We start from the raw sequence: 17,945 nt of genomic DNA, 5'->3' as shown, positions 1-17,945 counted from the left end.
CTCTTCTTCAAGTTCGTCGCAGATGATTGGATGCGAGGAGGGCACTCGGGTCAGGGGTGCAATCTTCAGAAGGCAAGGCTCCTTATGTCAAAAAAGGTAACAACAGTGCAAGCACAAAAACAATTGAGAGTTACACTTATGTCTGTGAGGTGGTAATAGAAGCAGGGAGACCAGACCACAGCGAGAAAGGCAGACTGCAGAGCAGAGGGAGAGAGGGAAGACTGCTAGAAGAGGGAAAGGGAGACTGCAAAAGCAGAAGAGAGTGACTTCAAGGAGAGATGTGTGAAAATACCAGAATGGTGTGATGAGGTGGTCAGGAGGGAGGGAGGGAGGGGCAACTGCCAGGAAAGGGGATAAGACTACCAGGAAAGGGGGATAAAACTGCCAGGAAAGAAAGGAAATTAGAGGGAGAGAAGAAGAAGACTATATAAAGAGACAGTAGACTTCAAATGCAGGGGTGTGAAATCCTATCGCCTGACTCAGTCCCACAGTATGGATCAGTGAAAGAGAATTATATTCCCCTAATGCAAGATCTGTATCCATATGTGTAAGATGTTCAAACTTGTATATATGATTCATTTATGCAAAGCTTTTCCTTTTAGGGTGGGTGCTCTAATGAAATGCTTTGAGAGGTGAGCTTACCTGCCATTATTGACAGTGGCTCCAGTATACAAACACAAGTTTAATAATTTGACTGATTTATAATTCTCCCAGAATTATACTTCAATATAGGCAAGTATATGCATGAAAGCAAGTCTGGTGTTCATTCAATTTTAAAATAAAATGCACACAAAAAATTGAAACTTGATAAACAAGATTTGCTAAACGACTGTGCAGCTACGAATACCCTTTCTCTGAGGCATCATTCACTAAAAAGTGCTTAAAGCATGACAATATTTAAAATAAAAAAAGATTAATAATGGAAAATCATTAGAAAAACATCATGTGCATCATTATGGGCAAAATGAAAATAAACGAGGGGCCCAATTCTTTAAAAAAGTCACAAAAAACACACCTGCAGGTACCACCTTCAGAAATTCACAAACGTTTACACAAGTAGACCTGGGACTACTAGCAAACTATTGTGAATTTCATTTTTGTCGGGTAAATGTACACACGTATATCGGGATTGTGATCGCAAACACTGGAAGGAGTGCATAAGAGAAATAAGAGTGATGCCCTTTGGCACACTTGTCATTGGAGTTATCTGTAGACCAACATTTCTTTGTACAAAAGATTGAGAATGGCAACTGACCAAGAAGAAATGATGTCAATCAATTCCAGCATTGGTCCCTACACAGAGTCCCGGAAGTGTGATAAAGCTGTGATACCGAGCATCGTTTCTGAGGATGTAAACCAGGCTGATTCGTTTTGTAAACTGTAAAGATTCACCTGAACACAGACAGCAGCTGCTTCCCAACTACTAAATATAAGCAGAAGCAACATTCCAGCATCCTAAAGGGGCCCAACGCCCCCACAATAGCTTGGACACTGCAACAATGTTGCCTGAACATGCAGAGGTGGGCTGCCCATTTTCTCACAACTAGCACTAACCCTGAGGTTTTAGTGGCATGACTCCCTGTTGATGCTACTGCATGGAAGGCACAGTCAATCCAAGACTCTTTAATCACTGACCCACAGCAGCAAATGTCCTTTTCTGCCCCTCAACAGAGAGTGGAGGAGGGTTGCCCAAATCAACCAACAAGTGCAGGTGAGCTTAATGGCGACTCTCCGCTGGGCAGTGCATTAAATCTCAGTGGCCAAGTTTTCTTGGTTTACTTTTGTGCGCAGACCCCCCCACTACCTCCTTCCCAAATCCTGCCCTTCTCTGGTGACCACAAGCCTCTGTGTAGCACTGAATACATACTAGGCCCCATTCAGACGGTCCTGGATGCCTGGAGAATGTGCCCTGGACACGTTTTGAGATCCACCTCACTGACTGTGCCAAGGCCATGCACTCTGTTGGCTTATTTTCTACCTGGACATAAGACCATGAACATTTTCATGACCAAAACTGGTCCTTGCTGGAGGTGGCACCATTAACCAGGTACTGTTGGCATCTTGAGTAATGATGCATTCAACATTTTATATATTGTGAAATTCTAACTCTAAACAAGGAGACAAAGCAGGTCCCCGAGTAAATAACTCGGGATGGTGAAGCTTAACATTAAGGTGTTAGAAGTGCATTGAATTCCCCCACATGCTACCTTCATGACTCCGATTTCCTCGAGATTTTCCTAAGTATCGACTGGGTGTAGCGAACAACATACTACAAAAATGTAGTTGGCGAAATGGATAATTGTGCTATCCGTTAGAAGGAGAAAGGAGGTGTGAGAGAGAAAAAGGTTGAAGGAGTTAATAACTCATGCTGGGCATTTGGTCTCTAAAATGACTAATTTCTATGTTAAGCTATATCAAGCCTCAACCTTCACATCGCCTCATTTGGGCAGGACGAGGCTTTGGAGGCCACTTCCCTAACCAGACCAAGTACCCAGCCTCTTCCTTGGGAAGAGCACATGTAGTCTCACATTTGATATTGCTAGGTGGACTCACGACTCTGATGTAGGGAAGGGCACTGGAAAAGATCTGTAGAGCACAGCACCCTTCTAACTGAAATTGCTGGGGATTTCATTCTCAAGTGACATTCATTCTTTTATTCCAGGGTACAAAAAATCTTTTCACTTGTTTCAAAATATGAGAAGATTGTAATATGCTGCATGGCTGCTCGCTGACTTAATATCACAGGCCACGACATGTCTGCAAAGGGTGAGTGAGGAAGTGAGTCACCTTGTTAAAAAGAGCTGGGCACACTAAGGCTACACAACCGAGGTACTGCCTGCACAGAGCACAATCAACCATAGCCGAAGACTGCAGGGAGGGGACCCAGAACATAAGGCAGCACAGAGGAGGCAGCAGGGAAAATGAAGAACTCAGGAAGATGAGGAAAACTACACCCAGACTGCTAAGAAATGAGGGAGGACAAAAGAAAGAAAGAACGTTAATTTACAGGAACTAATGATAACAGAGACGAGGGAGAGACCACAGGTGATAGAGAGGAACACATGGAAGACTAAAGAGTGGATGGAAAACAAAGAACGAGGGGGAGACAATCATCAAGCTGTAAACAAATGAAAGAAACAGGTTCTTTCTACTTCACGTACACTCAATGGTTAATGTCGTAACACACTCTAGATTAGATTTTAGCATTCTGAGGTCCCACCGACTCCTCACGCACTAACTTTTTTTGTTCTTAAAGAAGCTGGGAGGTCTGCTTCAGAATGCTTTCACTAAGTGAAAAAATGTGGTGATTTCATTTTTATAAAAAAATATACCCTTTTTTTTACGTGCCACCTAATTAACCTGTCATCTTTCCTTAAATGGTATTCACTTTGGACGAGTTTTAAGCTCAGTTATTCATGTAATTGTTAATGAGATTTGTAAAAATGAAAATGCCACTGGAGTCTCTCTCTCTCTCTCTCCCACAATTTCTGGCATCAAACAGTCTACTCCCAGTCCTGGGCAGGATCTGTAGAGTGCTTGAATTATCTAAAAACTACCCTTCAGAGTCAAGCATCAACTTCTGAAGTTGTGTACATTTTCAAAGCCAGGCTCTTAGACCAATGTCAGGCGCTGTCCTTTCTACTTTTGCCACTCGTTTTGTATATAGCGCCTAAAGACGATTTGTGAGTGCATTCTATGCTTTGTAAATGCCCATGCTGCTGATGGAAAGAGAGAAGGGAATTATTATTTCAGCGAGGCAGGGGTGCGGGGCAGTGAAGAAGTAGTCAGGAACAAGAGAAAGAGAATGGAGAGCACGTGGAAAGGAGGACAAAGCCTGCATGGGGCGCAGGAAAGTCACAGTGAGGGAGAGGAGGTTCACTGCGTGGAGAAGGACGGGATCGAAGAGGAGGAGGAAACCCCAAAAATGGAGGGTAAAGCAGGAAGAAGAGAAAGATTACGGTGCGTAGGAGGACCATTAGGAAATGATGCTGTGTGGAGTATAGGGAGTTAAAGAGAATATGCAACACTTGGAAGGAAGGAAGCTGCAAGGAGAGGAAAAAGACTGCAAGAGAAGTGCGGGAAGTATAATAAACTGACTCTAGGTGAGACTTAAGATTTCCAACGAAAAGGGGAGACTAATCAAGTGAAAACAGCGCGTAATTTGTAAATGAACTGAGTTCCGGATCTTGAATTATTTAAGCGAATGCCGGAGTAACTGTTACTGGTCAAATACCAAGTATTCCCCGTCCTGATGCCGCATCGTTCCCTTTTCTTCCACCCCCTCCCTGCACTCCGCCCCCCTCTGTATCGCAACCCTGCAGGTCCTTTTCACCCCTGCCTTCTCCCTGTGTCATTATTTCCCCAGGCTTTTCGCGCCCATTTCTGTCGTTCTTTCGCTCCATCGTCAGTCTGATGATAAAGCCCGGAGTCCATAGAGAGCGCCGGGGCCCACCTGCTGCACAAATGAATGCACCGCGTGGAAAGAGCGCAGACGGGAGGAGACCCCAGACAGGAAGTGACGCGTCAAAGGTGTGCTTGCACCTGCCGCAGCGCAGACTTGATGCACCTACCAGTTTCACGCCGGACAGAACCTCGAGCAGCGAGATCAGGTTATGCCCGTCACGGAGGTCCTCGTACAAATCATTGATGTGTTTCCGGACCTGCCAAGAGGAAGAGAAAAGTGAATTTTAATACCGACATGGAGAAAACGTTCCTAAAATACTTTTCACTCTGACAATTATTTTTCGCAAATTTGGCTTTCACTCTAGCTAGAGATTACAAGGATAACAATGTCTAGGGTAGGTGACATGTGTAGGAGAAAGTAAAGTGGTGCAAGACAGACGTGAAGGATTAGCAAAGTTAGAGGTTTACTTAGGGACCCAAAGGGAATGCCGTGGACTGGAGTGTGCAAAACATGAGGTGTCAGTGGAGCGGAAGGCGCAGGAGGGCAAAACAAGGAGCAAACAAGCATCGGCAAAGCCAATAGGTTTCACCTATGCAAGAGCTATTTGATTTGCCTCTATATTTTAGCCATGTTGTTCACCAGCGTGGCTGCTGTTTAACAATGCTAAAAGTTAGTGGCACAGAGAAGAATGGTATTGAGTGGTGCAGAGTAGAGTAGCATAGAGTGGTGCAGAGTATAGTGCCATAGAGACCATTGTCATAGAGTGCAGTGGCAGAGAGTGTAGCAGTGCAGAGTAGAATAGCAGAGTTCAGTGGTGGAGAGTGCAGTACTTAGGAGTAGAGTGCAGTAGCATAGAGTGGAGTAGAGTCACTTAAAGTGCAGTGGCATAGAGTAGATTGTTTCAGAGTGAAGTGACGTAGAGTGGAGTGGTGCAGGGCAGAGCGCAGTTGCGTACAGTGGCAGAGTGTAATGGCGTGGAGTAAAGTGGTGTTGAGTGCAGTGGCATAAGGTGCAGTAGTGCAAAGCAGGTTAGAGTGGCTACAATAGATTGGCATAGAGTGTAGGGATATAGAGTTCAGTGTTACAGAGTAAAGTGCATTGGCATTGAGTGTATTGGCACAGAGTGCAGTGGAGAGGCGTAGATTGGAGTTGTGCAGAGTAGATTGGTGTGGCTTAGACTGGAGTGATGTAAACTGCAGTGGTATAGAGGAGAGTGGCAAATAGTGCATTGGAATAGCACAGAGTGGTACAGGGTAGAGTAGAGAGGCGTAGCGTGAAGAGGCATAAAGTGGAGTGGTCCAGAGTAGAGTGCAGTGGTGTGGTGCAGAGTAGAGTGGAATGATGTAGAGTGGAGTACTCAGTGTGGTACCACACTGCCAGTACAGACAACACATTTTCAATTGAAATGACTGTTACATATGCATAGACATGCAGTTTTACTGATAAAACTGTACGGTGCACAGACGCAAATGTGTGGAAATTACATCACCTACTTAACTGATTTGTTTTGATCACATTAAAGTATTTGTTTCCAATACACTTCAGAAATAACAACAATGTGCTTCATTTATTTATTAATAATTCTAATATAGTCTGAAATACGTAAACTGTTCATTTAAACATTGTTGTGTGCTAGAAAAAAAACCTCTTTCCTACCCCCAGAATCCAACATGACTGTCACATAAATCCTCTCACTTTGAAGTCAGAGAAAGAAAAGTAAACAAGCTTCCTTGGAAGGCAGCTCTTGCTATCTGATCTCGGTCTTTGAATGCATAGCAAACGTAACGAGATAAGAACAAGATTTAAAGACCTGTTAACAGGAAGCGAGTTTGTGGAAAGATAGAGAAAACACGGTTTAGGCAACTGGAGGGACAAACTGAACCTGGAGATCCTAAAGCAAATAAAGCCAACAAATGAAAAGCCAGAAAGTGTGAGTTACAAACTACAAAGCCAATGGTAATCACCAAGCGGGATGCATTCCTAGCTCAACTTTTTAAAATTCCCCAAGATGTCTTTGATCTTAGGTAGCAACCTAAAAAAGGGCATGAAGAGGAATACAGTTGGGAAGATATAAGCAGAATGAGAAGTCATAAGTAGGCGCTTTAGGGGGCATAACAAAAGGCATGAAGGGTCATAACAAAGGAAATGAGGGTTCATAAAGACACAAGATGAAAGTAATATGGTGCATGATGGAGAAGTAACAAGGGATCATATGGCATTCATGCCAGTAGACCCTATTCTGATGGGAGACTCCAGAGTTTTGAAGGAAAAAAATGTTTTCTTTTGGCCGCCTCCCGACTGAAATTACCTCAATAGAAGTCAATGGGGGGATAGATTCTCCTGATTATTATTTTTTTTAAACGTCCTACTTTCCCCTTCTAAAATGTTGGCATGTATGATATGGGGAAGCAACAATCGACACGAACTTGCAAGGTGCACAAGTGACACAACGGGAAAGTAACTAGGGGCACAAGGGGAAGTTACCAGGGGAAAGTAACAAGACTCACGAGATGCAACTACCAAGAGGCAAGTAGAGGAAGTAACATGTCAAGAGGGGAAATAAACACTGGCAAGTACCAAGGGCATAGGAAAGTAACAACACCATGACAGGGGAAGGTATAAAACACAGAGGCATGGGGTGGGAGAGGATGGGGAAGAGGAGAGGGGGATAATAAAATTATAGGGCGGCAATGATAAAAGGCAAGATGACTGGTGAGAAAAATACAAGCTGGCTGGTGGGAAAAGTCAAGGGACATGAGAGAAAGTAAGCAAAGCAAAGGGCTCATGAGCGAGTAACCTGAGCAAGTGTGTGCAACACCGAGTCAGGGAGCCAGTGATACTACGTATAGGAAAAAGTGGCACAGATCATAAGAGGTAGCGGTATGGCGCATGGAAGGAAGTGATTTGTGTTAACAAGAGAAGTAGCAAGGGGTACAAGACGTAAATACAGCACAAGAGAGTGGCACGGGTCACTAGGGCAGCAGAATGGGCACTTTCAGAAATGTCGTGCACAAGAGGAAGCACAGAAGGAAAACGGCACAGGCATTCAAAGAAGGAACACTGCATGCTAGAAGCTTGAAATGGATAAGTGCCAGGCGAGTGAGAGAAAGTGGGAGCGGGAGACAGAGAGAAAAAGTGAATGAATGAGCCCCTGGTAGACAGTCAGAAAAGTACCCATCAGAATGAGGGTCGGTAACGTGTCCTACTTGTAACAATAGTTCTCCGGCATGGGATCTTCAACAGACAACACCTCCAAGGTCAGGCAACAATTAAAACAGTTCAGTTGCTTTTTGTCGAATACATTTCAACAACCCAATTCGAAAATTGGGGTGTGTGGTGGGTCGCATGTGAATACGATGAAAATATTCCTGAAGAACTCTTAACACACACACACACACGGTAAACCTTTAGGTGTTGGCACATATGGATGTTTTTCCACATAAGCACCATCCAGCTCTCCAGCGGGAAGCACAATACTTACAGGAAGCAACCAGGTCGAAAGGACAAATCATGTTTAAACAAAACAAATTTTTCAAGCCTCAATCCTGTTGGAACCCGTTTCGTTGATTCGAGCTTGCTCTTACCCACCAATTCACACTTCAGCAAAAGACTCAAAAACTTGCAAATCTTTTATCTTATTCACATAACTTAGATCACCCATTTAGCATCAAAAGTATGCTACATTCGTGAAGACTAAAGAAAGACTGTTTAGAAGAAGGGACTTCAAGCTTTGGGCGGCTGGGGTCAGCAGAATCGATCTCTCTGGGCAAGGTGGGGGCACCAGACACCAAACAAGAGGAGCATCAAGGTGAGAACTGTACTGTGTATTTAGTGGGAAAACAGAATGCAAACAAGCCTCTCTGAAATAAGCCATCAGTGACATTTTTGTCACTCTTGTCCTGGCTGGGAGTAGGTTACAAGAGGGAGGGTCTCCAACTAACCTTCATCCCCATAGGCCCCTCACCCACCTCCACATTTCTGATAAAGGATCGCACTGTTCATACTTTATGCCCATAGCATGTTGGTAACCATGCATTTGATTTCATTTTCATGGATCAATTCTGTTTGTTTAAATATCACAAGGAACGTGTACAAAACCACCCCCTAAAACCAGGGGGCTGGCGAGAACAGAGGAAAAAAGAAAAGCTGTAAAATATTCCTCCCACACCCGCTCCAACTCCTTGATCCTGAACACAGTATGCACCTCTTTCGTTTCTCTGTCCAAACTAGTCCGGCAATATTAGGTTAACATTCTAAAGGTAACTCCCTTGGACGCCTGTCAGTTAAGCTCATTCCCATTATATGGTCTGATTGGGAGGAGACACTATATGCAATAGCTTAAGCGCGTGTTACTTCATGGAATTCGGTACAGAGACGATCAATATACCGGGACCATTTCTCCTGCAATGTCTCACTTTTATATTCAATAGAGAACATTCATTTCTCCCTTCCCAGTAAGTTCCAGATCTTATGGAGCCAGCTTGTGTGGTCAGGAACTACCTGAATTACTTGATGTGCTGCCTATAATGTGAGAGGAATGTGTTGGCCTTTTAATGTTCTCAATGAGAATGCTTCCCTGTCAGGCAATCCTAATATTGTATAGGCTGGGAAACCAAAATCTGCGTGTCACAGGCTGTGTCAATATCATCCAAGACATACCCCCAATATCGAGTTTGTTTGGGGCAATTCCACAGGAGGTGGGAATGTTTCTGCCTCTCCACACTCCCTGCAGCAAACCTTGTTCTATTCTGGTTACCGCCTGTGGGTCAGGCTGGAGTTTGGATAAAAACATGGCCTATCCTGGTCATGGTCTTTCTGCTTCAGACATTACTTCCCTTATGTTGGGTTCGACAGAAAGCATCTATTCCTTACTTGTGAGAGTGCCCCCTGATTGGATCTCCTAGCGCTTCTAGCCAGCGGATTTCTCCTTCAGGGACGGTTGCATTTACAAGGAGTATTTTTCAGAAAGTAAGCATGTATCATCATTCTTGTAGAAAAGTCACTAATTTATAAAGAAAATGACTGACCATAACAGCACAGTTTAACTTGTTAACTATGTTTAGAACCACCAATTTGAAAGAATAATTGTGAAAAAAGGTTTGTCATTCTGAGGGAGTCTAACTCATTGATCCCTTCGACCCCCCCACACCACCAAAGGGATGCGCAGCATTAAAAGGTTTTGCAAGTGCGCAGGTTTGTGATTTTAGAGGGCGCATGGCTGCAGCAGTAACAGCCAAGCGTGTGCTGGGGGAAGTGACCAGAGTGAATTCCTGTCCTCCTGGTTTTCCTTGGTGCACATCCTTCGCCTGGGTACCTGTTCCTCGTCTTCTCCAGCAGCCTCGGCTCCGCGCTCCTGTGCCGGCTCCCGCCAGCTGGGGCTTACCCGTGAGTGTGGTGGGCCAGAGGAGATCTGGAGTAGGGGCGGGGGCAGTGGAGAGGGGTAAGGGGAAGTCAGCGTAGGGCAGGAGGTGTATGTCTGGGGAGTTTATTGTAGTAGGAAGTCGGTCTCTGGTGCTTTGCTTGGGGCCCCACTTCTTTGATTTCAATCAGTCTTTTATTGCAATAACAGTGAATAATATATTACGCACTACTAGTGTAATAAAAAAGGAGTACAGTTAGCTGTAATATGAACCTCCTTGGTAGCTGGGGTAAGTAAAAATAAACACACTTTTAAATGTATGTTGTGTGCGTGCTAGTGGGTGAGTGTGTTTATGTGAGCGTGTGTGTGTGTGTGTGTGAATGTGTGTGTAAACGTGTGTATGAGTGAATGTGTAAACGTGTGTGAGTGAAAGTAGAGATGGAATGTCGTGTGATGTCACTTACGCTACCGCTGGCATTTTGGTGAACTGACTTCCATGCTCATATCTTCTGGTGTTTAGCTCAAGAGGAATTACGTCGCTTTTTCCTGTCTTCAAGGAGATTTTAAGTGTTGCAGTTTTCAACAGTTTCGTTCTGAGGTTTCAGCCCAGTTTTTCTCTGACCTACAGCTAAGTGCTTCAATACAATATTTAATTATCCAGATGGTCATAAAAAAAACTGCGGAACAGAAATATAATTTTACGACCACTACAAACCTCAATTGGTCAGTCTCGCCCAAATTCCTTCATTTTTTCCACATCTTGGGAACGAAAAACAGACTCAATTAGTACTTGATACAGAAAATGCTGTGTGTCAGCAGAGTTTGATAGCAAATCCTGAAAGTCTTCAGTGTTCTTTCTCTACTATAGATCCCCCCTTATTTGGGAAGGTGGATTATAAGAGCAAAACAGAAGAGTATGATAAATACGAGGAAGCTCAGGGTCAGATCATATCCTCTTGGACGATACACTCCCCGATATCGATTACCAACTACAACAGTGTAATGCAAAGGAACAAGGCAATGGAAAATACTCGTCCTCCTTCAGGAGAGACTTTAGTCCTACATGAAACTATCCCCCTGCCTGTAGATGATCTTCGGAGCACAACAGAGCTCCTCTTAAATGGGTCCATGCTTCAGAAGCTTTGCATACTATCCAGGGTATCTAGACTCTATCCTAAAATTACTATGGAAAAAAAACTCAAACTCAGATCATCTGTTAGAAACCCTATCAGCAATTCTCATGGCAATATCTAATAACGATATTAGGGTGGGTCATTTTAAAGGCTGCTCCTCTAATGTCGGCTGGACAAGGAAATACTTGCAATCTTCTTATGAGAGCAAGGACAAAGGAGAAAATCACAATGTAGTCCAAGTGAGAAAAACTCCACTGGGTAAAGGGAAGGGGAAAAAACAGGGCAACAGTGTCCACATTTACACTCTTAGGAATCTTATTTTCCACAATAAGTTTCCACAACTGATGGTCAGGAAGCAAAGACAGTTCAGTGCTCCAACAAATCACAGTCACTACCAAAAATTCATTTGTTGCCAAAATCTGGGGAAAGAAAAAAGAGACTTTAGATTCTGAGGGGTTTCTACCAAAACATTTGGGTACTGTAAATCGAGCCATTAGTAACCAGTTCCATTCTGAGGCCTCCTGAACTGAAGCAATGGAGAACGTAGTGACTAAAAGACCAATGTAACTCGGAAAGATTGAGTCAACTGAAAGAATTGCTGGTGATAATCTGAATTTATTAGCGGCACCTTTCAAACATGACCTAGCACCTGAGGTTATGAATGTTCAGAACTCTGTGATTCAGATAGCTCAGACACTCCATTGCCAAACTTCTCAATCAAATAGGCTCCAAACTGAGACTGAGCATCAAACAGATGTCCAGAATCACTCTCAATTTTTGGTCTTTGTTTACGAGGGATGTTGGGCATTTAAGTAGGGCAACATTTTTAAAGTTAATACATTTGCTTCCATCACTGAAATCCCTTTCATCCAGGGGATACGTAGGGTGCTCCTTCCCAATAAGAGAGACCTTTCACATAGTACCGTGATATTTTGGTTCAATCTTATCTCCAAAATAATATTAGGGAACATAGATGTTTCTAAAAGAGTGACTACGATGCAGTTCTGGTAAAAGGCCAGAATAAATCTTCTTTACAGAAGAAAGAGTCAATTATATTTGGCGGGTTGGTTTTGGATACGCTGGAAGGTGAACTGAGAATTTCTTTGAAAATCTGCAGACTACTAAAAATAAAGGTCACTAAATAGTGAATGGACTCTCGGCATCCAAAAGAGGAATACAAAATGTAGAGCAAAATACAGATGTCCAGAAAGTGAATTCTAACCTATTAGGGCTGTGACTTCCTGTTTTTTTTAGACTGCGAAGTAGAGGAGGTAAATGCAGAGGGTGCTTTAAGTGGGTGACAGGAGACCAGGTACCTTTTTAGCATGTATGGGCGGTGGAGTAGTAATGCTAAGGGTGCTGTGGTGGGTGGCAAAATACCTGCTATGTCTTTTAGGAGGGGGGCTCGGGGGTGTGATGATCAGAGGGTGGTGAAGTGGGTGGCAGCACACCGGTTGCTACACGGGGCAAGGGGCTACAGCAAGTGAGGTGTATGACTCCTACACCTGCACAGCTCCTGACAGCAGAGGCAAGTGATTTCAGTGGGGCTTACATAACAAAATGCTAGATGAGTAACAATGAAGGGGATGTTTTTCACCCTGTGCTCTTGTCTATTTTATACAACTTAAAGCCTCTCCGTGAAAAAATCCCCCTAATTCATTGTTACCCATCTATGCTACATACCCTGGTTCCTTTCAGTAGGTAATTGGATGCAAAGTATGCGTATTTTTGTTTACACTGGTTGCAAATGCAGAGAGATCCATGTGTGCACTCCCAACTGTGTCCTGGTCTGGCTCCTGCTCGAGCTTACCTTGTGCATCTGTGTGTTGTTTGTTTTCTACACTTGGTACCTTCTGTTCAATGAGTATGATCACTCTCACAATTGGGCAACTACCAAATTCGTTGTAATTACGTGGGGACTTTGTTTCCTGTTTCAGTATGTGGCTGTACTGTCTGCCGGAATGATCTCTTGTACCTCGTTGTTTATGTCAGGCTGAAACCAGTTAAGTTTAAGTGACGGGGCCAATGTCCTGAGTTCCAAAACATTCCAGTGCTTAGTTTGCCAGAAAAATAGAAGTGCAGAGACCCAGACTTTTTCCAAACAGTCTGCTGCCAATGCTTCAGAATGCCAAGCCTGCCGAGTACGAAAGCAGACTAGACTGGATTTCAGCTGGTACCGGCCCTGACTCTTCCTGTCTCTATCTCATTCTTACATGTTCATTTTCATCCATGCACCTCGGTCTGTCAAAAATTTGCTTTCTTCCACTTCGCCCTCCTCTCCCTCTTGCTATGGTTCAAAGTTTGAGGATGAAGGATAGATCTTGGGCTCCACAAATGATTAGCACACCCTAACACCAGCAACTGCTGGCAGAAATTAAACACTGATGTTATTACATTTGTCACTTGCTCAGCAATGTCGGACCCATTATGTGAGCCTCTCAGGCCATAAGGATTGCGGTACGGACTTGTCTGTTCTGAAGCCCCTCGGGCTCAGTATCTGTGAACATTCTTTCTTCTAATGCATTGTGCATGGTCCACCAATTTCAAGACTTCCCTGCCCTGGTTATTAAAACCACTAAGTTGTTCTCGAGAACTGGTAAGGCTTCTGTCTGGGGCCACTTTCAGAGGTCTTGCATGTCAGTACGTTCAGAACCTACAAATGACAATGTCATTGCCATTCTCAGCCTACTCATTACCTCCCCCTCTGCCAGAGACTAGACATCAGAGATTTTTCAAGGTCCTCCCAACACAGACATATGCTAATCTTGCGAATCTAACAAGGATGGCAAGCTGGAGAAACAGAGGACAACAGGTGGTGCAGCAGAGAAAGCCTACTAGTGAAGAGAGAGTTTCCGGAAGCACCAGAGTCTCAGGGTGAACAAAGAACCTACTGTGATAATATTAAGAAGCCCCAGCTTCTGGAAGTTGCATCGAAGGCTTGACATTTTAATCCTGGCCTCCTGTATTATCCAGAATTACAGCCGGCTAAGCCCAGATCACCAAAAAAGAGAAGCCCACCCTAAGACCAGCCAAGAGCATTCTGTTATCAGAGCAGCGGAGAGCAGCCACACAACAGCAAACACGAGCAGAGAACCTCCTTAAAAAGTAGTCCAGGATGTGAAAGAGAGTAGGAGAGACCGTGTGTGAAAGAGAAAAGAAGGAAGAGAGAGATCTAATCACTCTCACCCAAGTCTGAGAACAGCCAAGTTGATCAGTCCCAGACAGAAACAGTGGAACTCGTGACTGTCCTAGTTGCTTGTCCAAACATCTGTGACGCTTATCGTCCACGAGGGGAGATAAAGGAGGTCAAAAATCAGTCCAACACAAAAGGGCTTTTCTCTTCAGCAGGACCTTGAGGTCAATAGGAACTCACCTTGATGAGATGCTTGTTAACCCACTTGGTGAACGTCTTCTTCTGCACACGGTCTCGTTCATCTGCAGATAGAGAGAGTAGATATTTTTAGTCAGGCGCCGAGAGAATCTTCAAAAGCAATTGTACACAATACTGCATCAAAGCATCCTCTACAGCCCAAGGTAACTTCTAACTGCAAAGTCTGCATTGTGAATTCTTGGGTATAGTAAAGAGATTGCAGTCCTTGCTCTCAGCGGTATTCACTATTTTTCCAAAGCCCACTAGAACTAGCCAGTCCTGGGCACCCCATTATTTTATGTCGATCTACTCCCTACATCAACCTCCCTGCCCTTATATTAGTTTATAGGAAGGACGGACCACTGGAATTATACACAATGGAAGACCCAATTATGTGACAAGGAACGTTCAATTGCACGGAAAAGAATTAGGAAGTATTTTAGGAGATTAAAATAAATTATGTGAGAAACTGTAGCATTATTTAGTTCATTTGGCATTTTAGCACACTGATAAAGAAGTGATTTTAATAAGAAAAGTATACTCATTCAGCAGATCCCATACAAAATGTTATTCAGTACAAATAAACAATTTGCGCAGACGCTATTTTTTTTTTTAATATTGTTCCTTTAAACAGGTCCGAGTGTGTAAAACAAATTGCCGACAACTTATGAAGTGTTGCACTCTGCAGAAAACATGTACACTGTGCCGGTGATATATTTATCCAGTGCACCCAGTTATGTTCTAAAACTTGTCTTTAGCTTTGGGTTGTTCTGTAATCACATGACATTGTCTCCGATAAAACCACTTTCTACTTAGAAACAACCATGCAGAAAAACAGTGCATATTTCATATACTGGGCATCTATGTGTCTCATAGTGTGTGTGTGTGTGGGGGGGGGGGGGGGGGTCCTTAATACTCTTCAAATGAGAGCAACGTGTCTGAGGTTCTGCTAAACTCAGTATCCCGTTAAATAACGGCAGAACTTGCATCAATGCTGAAACAGAACTTGTACTAACAAAGGGGTTATTCTTCCCACTGTTCGAATGCTGTGTTAATGCTTCGGGTGTTTGTTTCCCGCATCTGAAAATGGCATTCACTCCGTTAGCCAGTTTACCACGTTAGAATGATATTACATTTTCTGGGCAAAAGTGTAATTTCGTTAAACGTCTGAACACAGAAATCAACGGATGAGAGGTGACCAATGAACTCTGCGAAGTTTTGGGTCCGGCACTACAAACGTATACATTGATTTCAATAACGTTGTCTCCCTTTAAGATCCAAAAACGCAATTTGTGTACAAATCTGCTTACCTACAAGGAAAACATTCTTTTCGTTGGACCTGGCCCACTGAACTTCTGGTAGCTCCTGAAGCGACCTATGCAAGGCCACTCTGATAGCCATGGCAGGAGCTGTGCTGCTAAGAAATTATCCGATACTGTCAGCAGCAGCGCACGTGGATACATCCAGGTTACCTCCGTGCTAGCGCCAAGGAGCCATTCTGACGTCAGATGTGCACCTTACAAAAAAATCTTATCAGGGACCCCTGTAAGATTCCACAAACGGTCCTCTGTGCCGCGCCCTCGCCCAGGGCCAGGGAACTGGAATCGGGCAGAGACCTAACCAGCCAAGTCAGGAAGGAGTGGAAGCGTCAGTGGCAGAAACCAGCAAGGGATGGGGGAGGGGTAGGGGAAGGCTCCCAGGGTGGGCCATAGCACCCCACAGAAGTATGCCGAGGATCATTGACCGCTACAGCATGCCTAGAAGGGGTGGCTGCATACTTCTGGGTTCTGCGTGTTTGTATACGTTACGTCATGTCATACGCCGAGCCTGGTTTTCACATAACTTAATGTGCAAGGGGGGACAGGGAGCTGGTGTCCTCAGTCCATTGTATCCCTATGGTTTACGCCTGTCCGGCACGACAGTGTGCCTGGCCCTGGATTTTCATCATTGGTAACATAACAAGGACAGTCTCGATGAGCCCTTGATCCTCTGCATCTGTGCATTTCCTGAATCCACAGCACATCTCGAAAGTACAGGGAGGTTAGGCAATAGATTTTCTGTAGCACGGCCCCTCTCCCAGAACTCCCTCTCTGCTTCTTTCCCTTCTGGCGACAGGGCCAAGTTCCTAACTGAACTGAGTATGCCCTGGAAGAATGGAATGCCGCCTGAAGCCCAGCAGGTTGTATTAGGAATCTCCTAAGAATCAAAATCAGTAGTCAAATGCTCTATGGCAAAACTTGCCTACTGCCTAGGATCATACCGGCATTTACCAGTTGGATAAGTGGATACAAGGGTCTGTATTATGAGCAAGGCACACTGCCTTGCCTATACTGTAGTGCACCTTTAAATGGGTGTGCTGGGCACAGACCTGGTCACTTTGCAACACAACTTGCCTTTATAAAGAGGACACCCACCTGCATGAGAATGTCAGGAGGTATATTTGATCCCCTCTCGCCACTATCAAGGGTCAACCTCGTGGGAGTGCAGACTCCTCTAGGTGGCACACGGTCTGCATGCCCTGTGAAAGCATCTTTGCCTCTTTATCAATGTGACCCCCTAAATGCTACGGGTATAATCAGACATGGGCCTTGTGCTCACTGTGCCAATGGAACCAAGCTATACCCTAATGATATGGCATAAATAGTCCAAAACTGGTCTGTACTTGCTTGTGTTCCAGTTCAGAAAGGACCTCTGCTGGTAGGCTTGACTTTTGCTACAGGATTAGGACCAAGGTTGTTTTGCATTTGGTTGGTTCATATCTGGGCTGGAATGGAAGCACAAAAAATGTTGGACTAGAATGAGGACCAAGTACCTGCACCCACTGCCGGTTCTCCAGCAGCCACCCATTCACACCCCTCACACAAATAGGAACAAATGTCCTCAACACCCACTCCCAACACACACGCCACACAAGCACCAACAATGTCTACACCTTCACCCTACACCACAGCAAACCTTCCCTTGAACACCCACTCGCATGCATGCTTCTCAACACATGATCACTCAGCAAACAACAAAATATGGAACCTGCTGAGCAGCAACACATCTGATATCCTCATTATCACAGAGACCTTGCTCACTCCCCCATTGGTTCCTGACACACCACGGCAATCCCAGCAGGCTACAAGATTGCACAACAGGACCCTCACTCGCTATATAATCTACACAAATCCATCAAATGCACAACATCTACAGGGAATGCCACACCATTTATGGACATATGTACCTTAAGCTGCACATCGCTGAAAACTTCACCCTCAATGGAACCCTTGCCCACCGGCCAGACAAATCCGTGAGCCACCTTTTTTTTATTTTTATTGTTTATTCATTTGAACACAAACCAAAGAAACCTACATTAATACAGCAGATCTCTCGACAAGAGGATAAGGTAAATGAGAACCATTACAAACCATACAGCTACTGTAGTATCCCAAGTCGCAAGCGGCTCTCTGACAGAGTCTCTCTCTATATGCTAATATCAAGGGATCCTTTCCAAACAGGAGCCTCCACACCGGAGGAACGTAGAAGTCCGCTGCCCCAACGTAGGGCTAGGGCATACACGCCAATGGTACTAATCTGACATCGTCGAGCAGGAAGAACTGCAGAAAATAACAGTTGCAAAAACCACTAAAAAGGCAGGTGGAGCACACAGTCACATCGCGCAGGATTATCATACAA

The 17,945-nt window shown here is 44.3% G+C and overlaps 1 protein-coding gene across 3 annotated transcripts in view; it reads right to left on the bottom strand.

Moving 5' to 3' along the window:
* Positions 1-17,945, bottom strand: part of MACF1 (microtubule actin crosslinking factor 1) — a 1,225,213-nt gene that overhangs the window by 997,596 nt on the left and 209,672 nt on the right. For all 3 annotated transcript variants that reach the window (XM_069223412.1, XM_069223414.1, XM_069223413.1), the window contains 2 exons: positions 14,271-14,332; positions 4,572-4,661 (listed from right to left, as the gene is read on the bottom strand). In XM_069223412.1, coding sequence (XP_069079513.1) covers positions 4,572-4,661; positions 14,271-14,332 — 152 coding nt within the window. The remainder of the gene's footprint in view (positions 1-4,571; positions 4,662-14,270; positions 14,333-17,945) is intronic.

The sequence above is a fragment of the Pleurodeles waltl genome, chromosome 3_1 (assembly GCF_031143425.1).
Source record: "Pleurodeles waltl isolate 20211129_DDA chromosome 3_1, aPleWal1.hap1.20221129, whole genome shotgun sequence".
NCBI lineage: Eukaryota > Metazoa > Chordata > Amphibia > Caudata > Salamandridae > Pleurodeles > Pleurodeles waltl.
The sequence above is the reverse complement of the archived record's forward strand: the minus strand, read 5'-3'. Positions and strand labels throughout refer to the sequence as shown.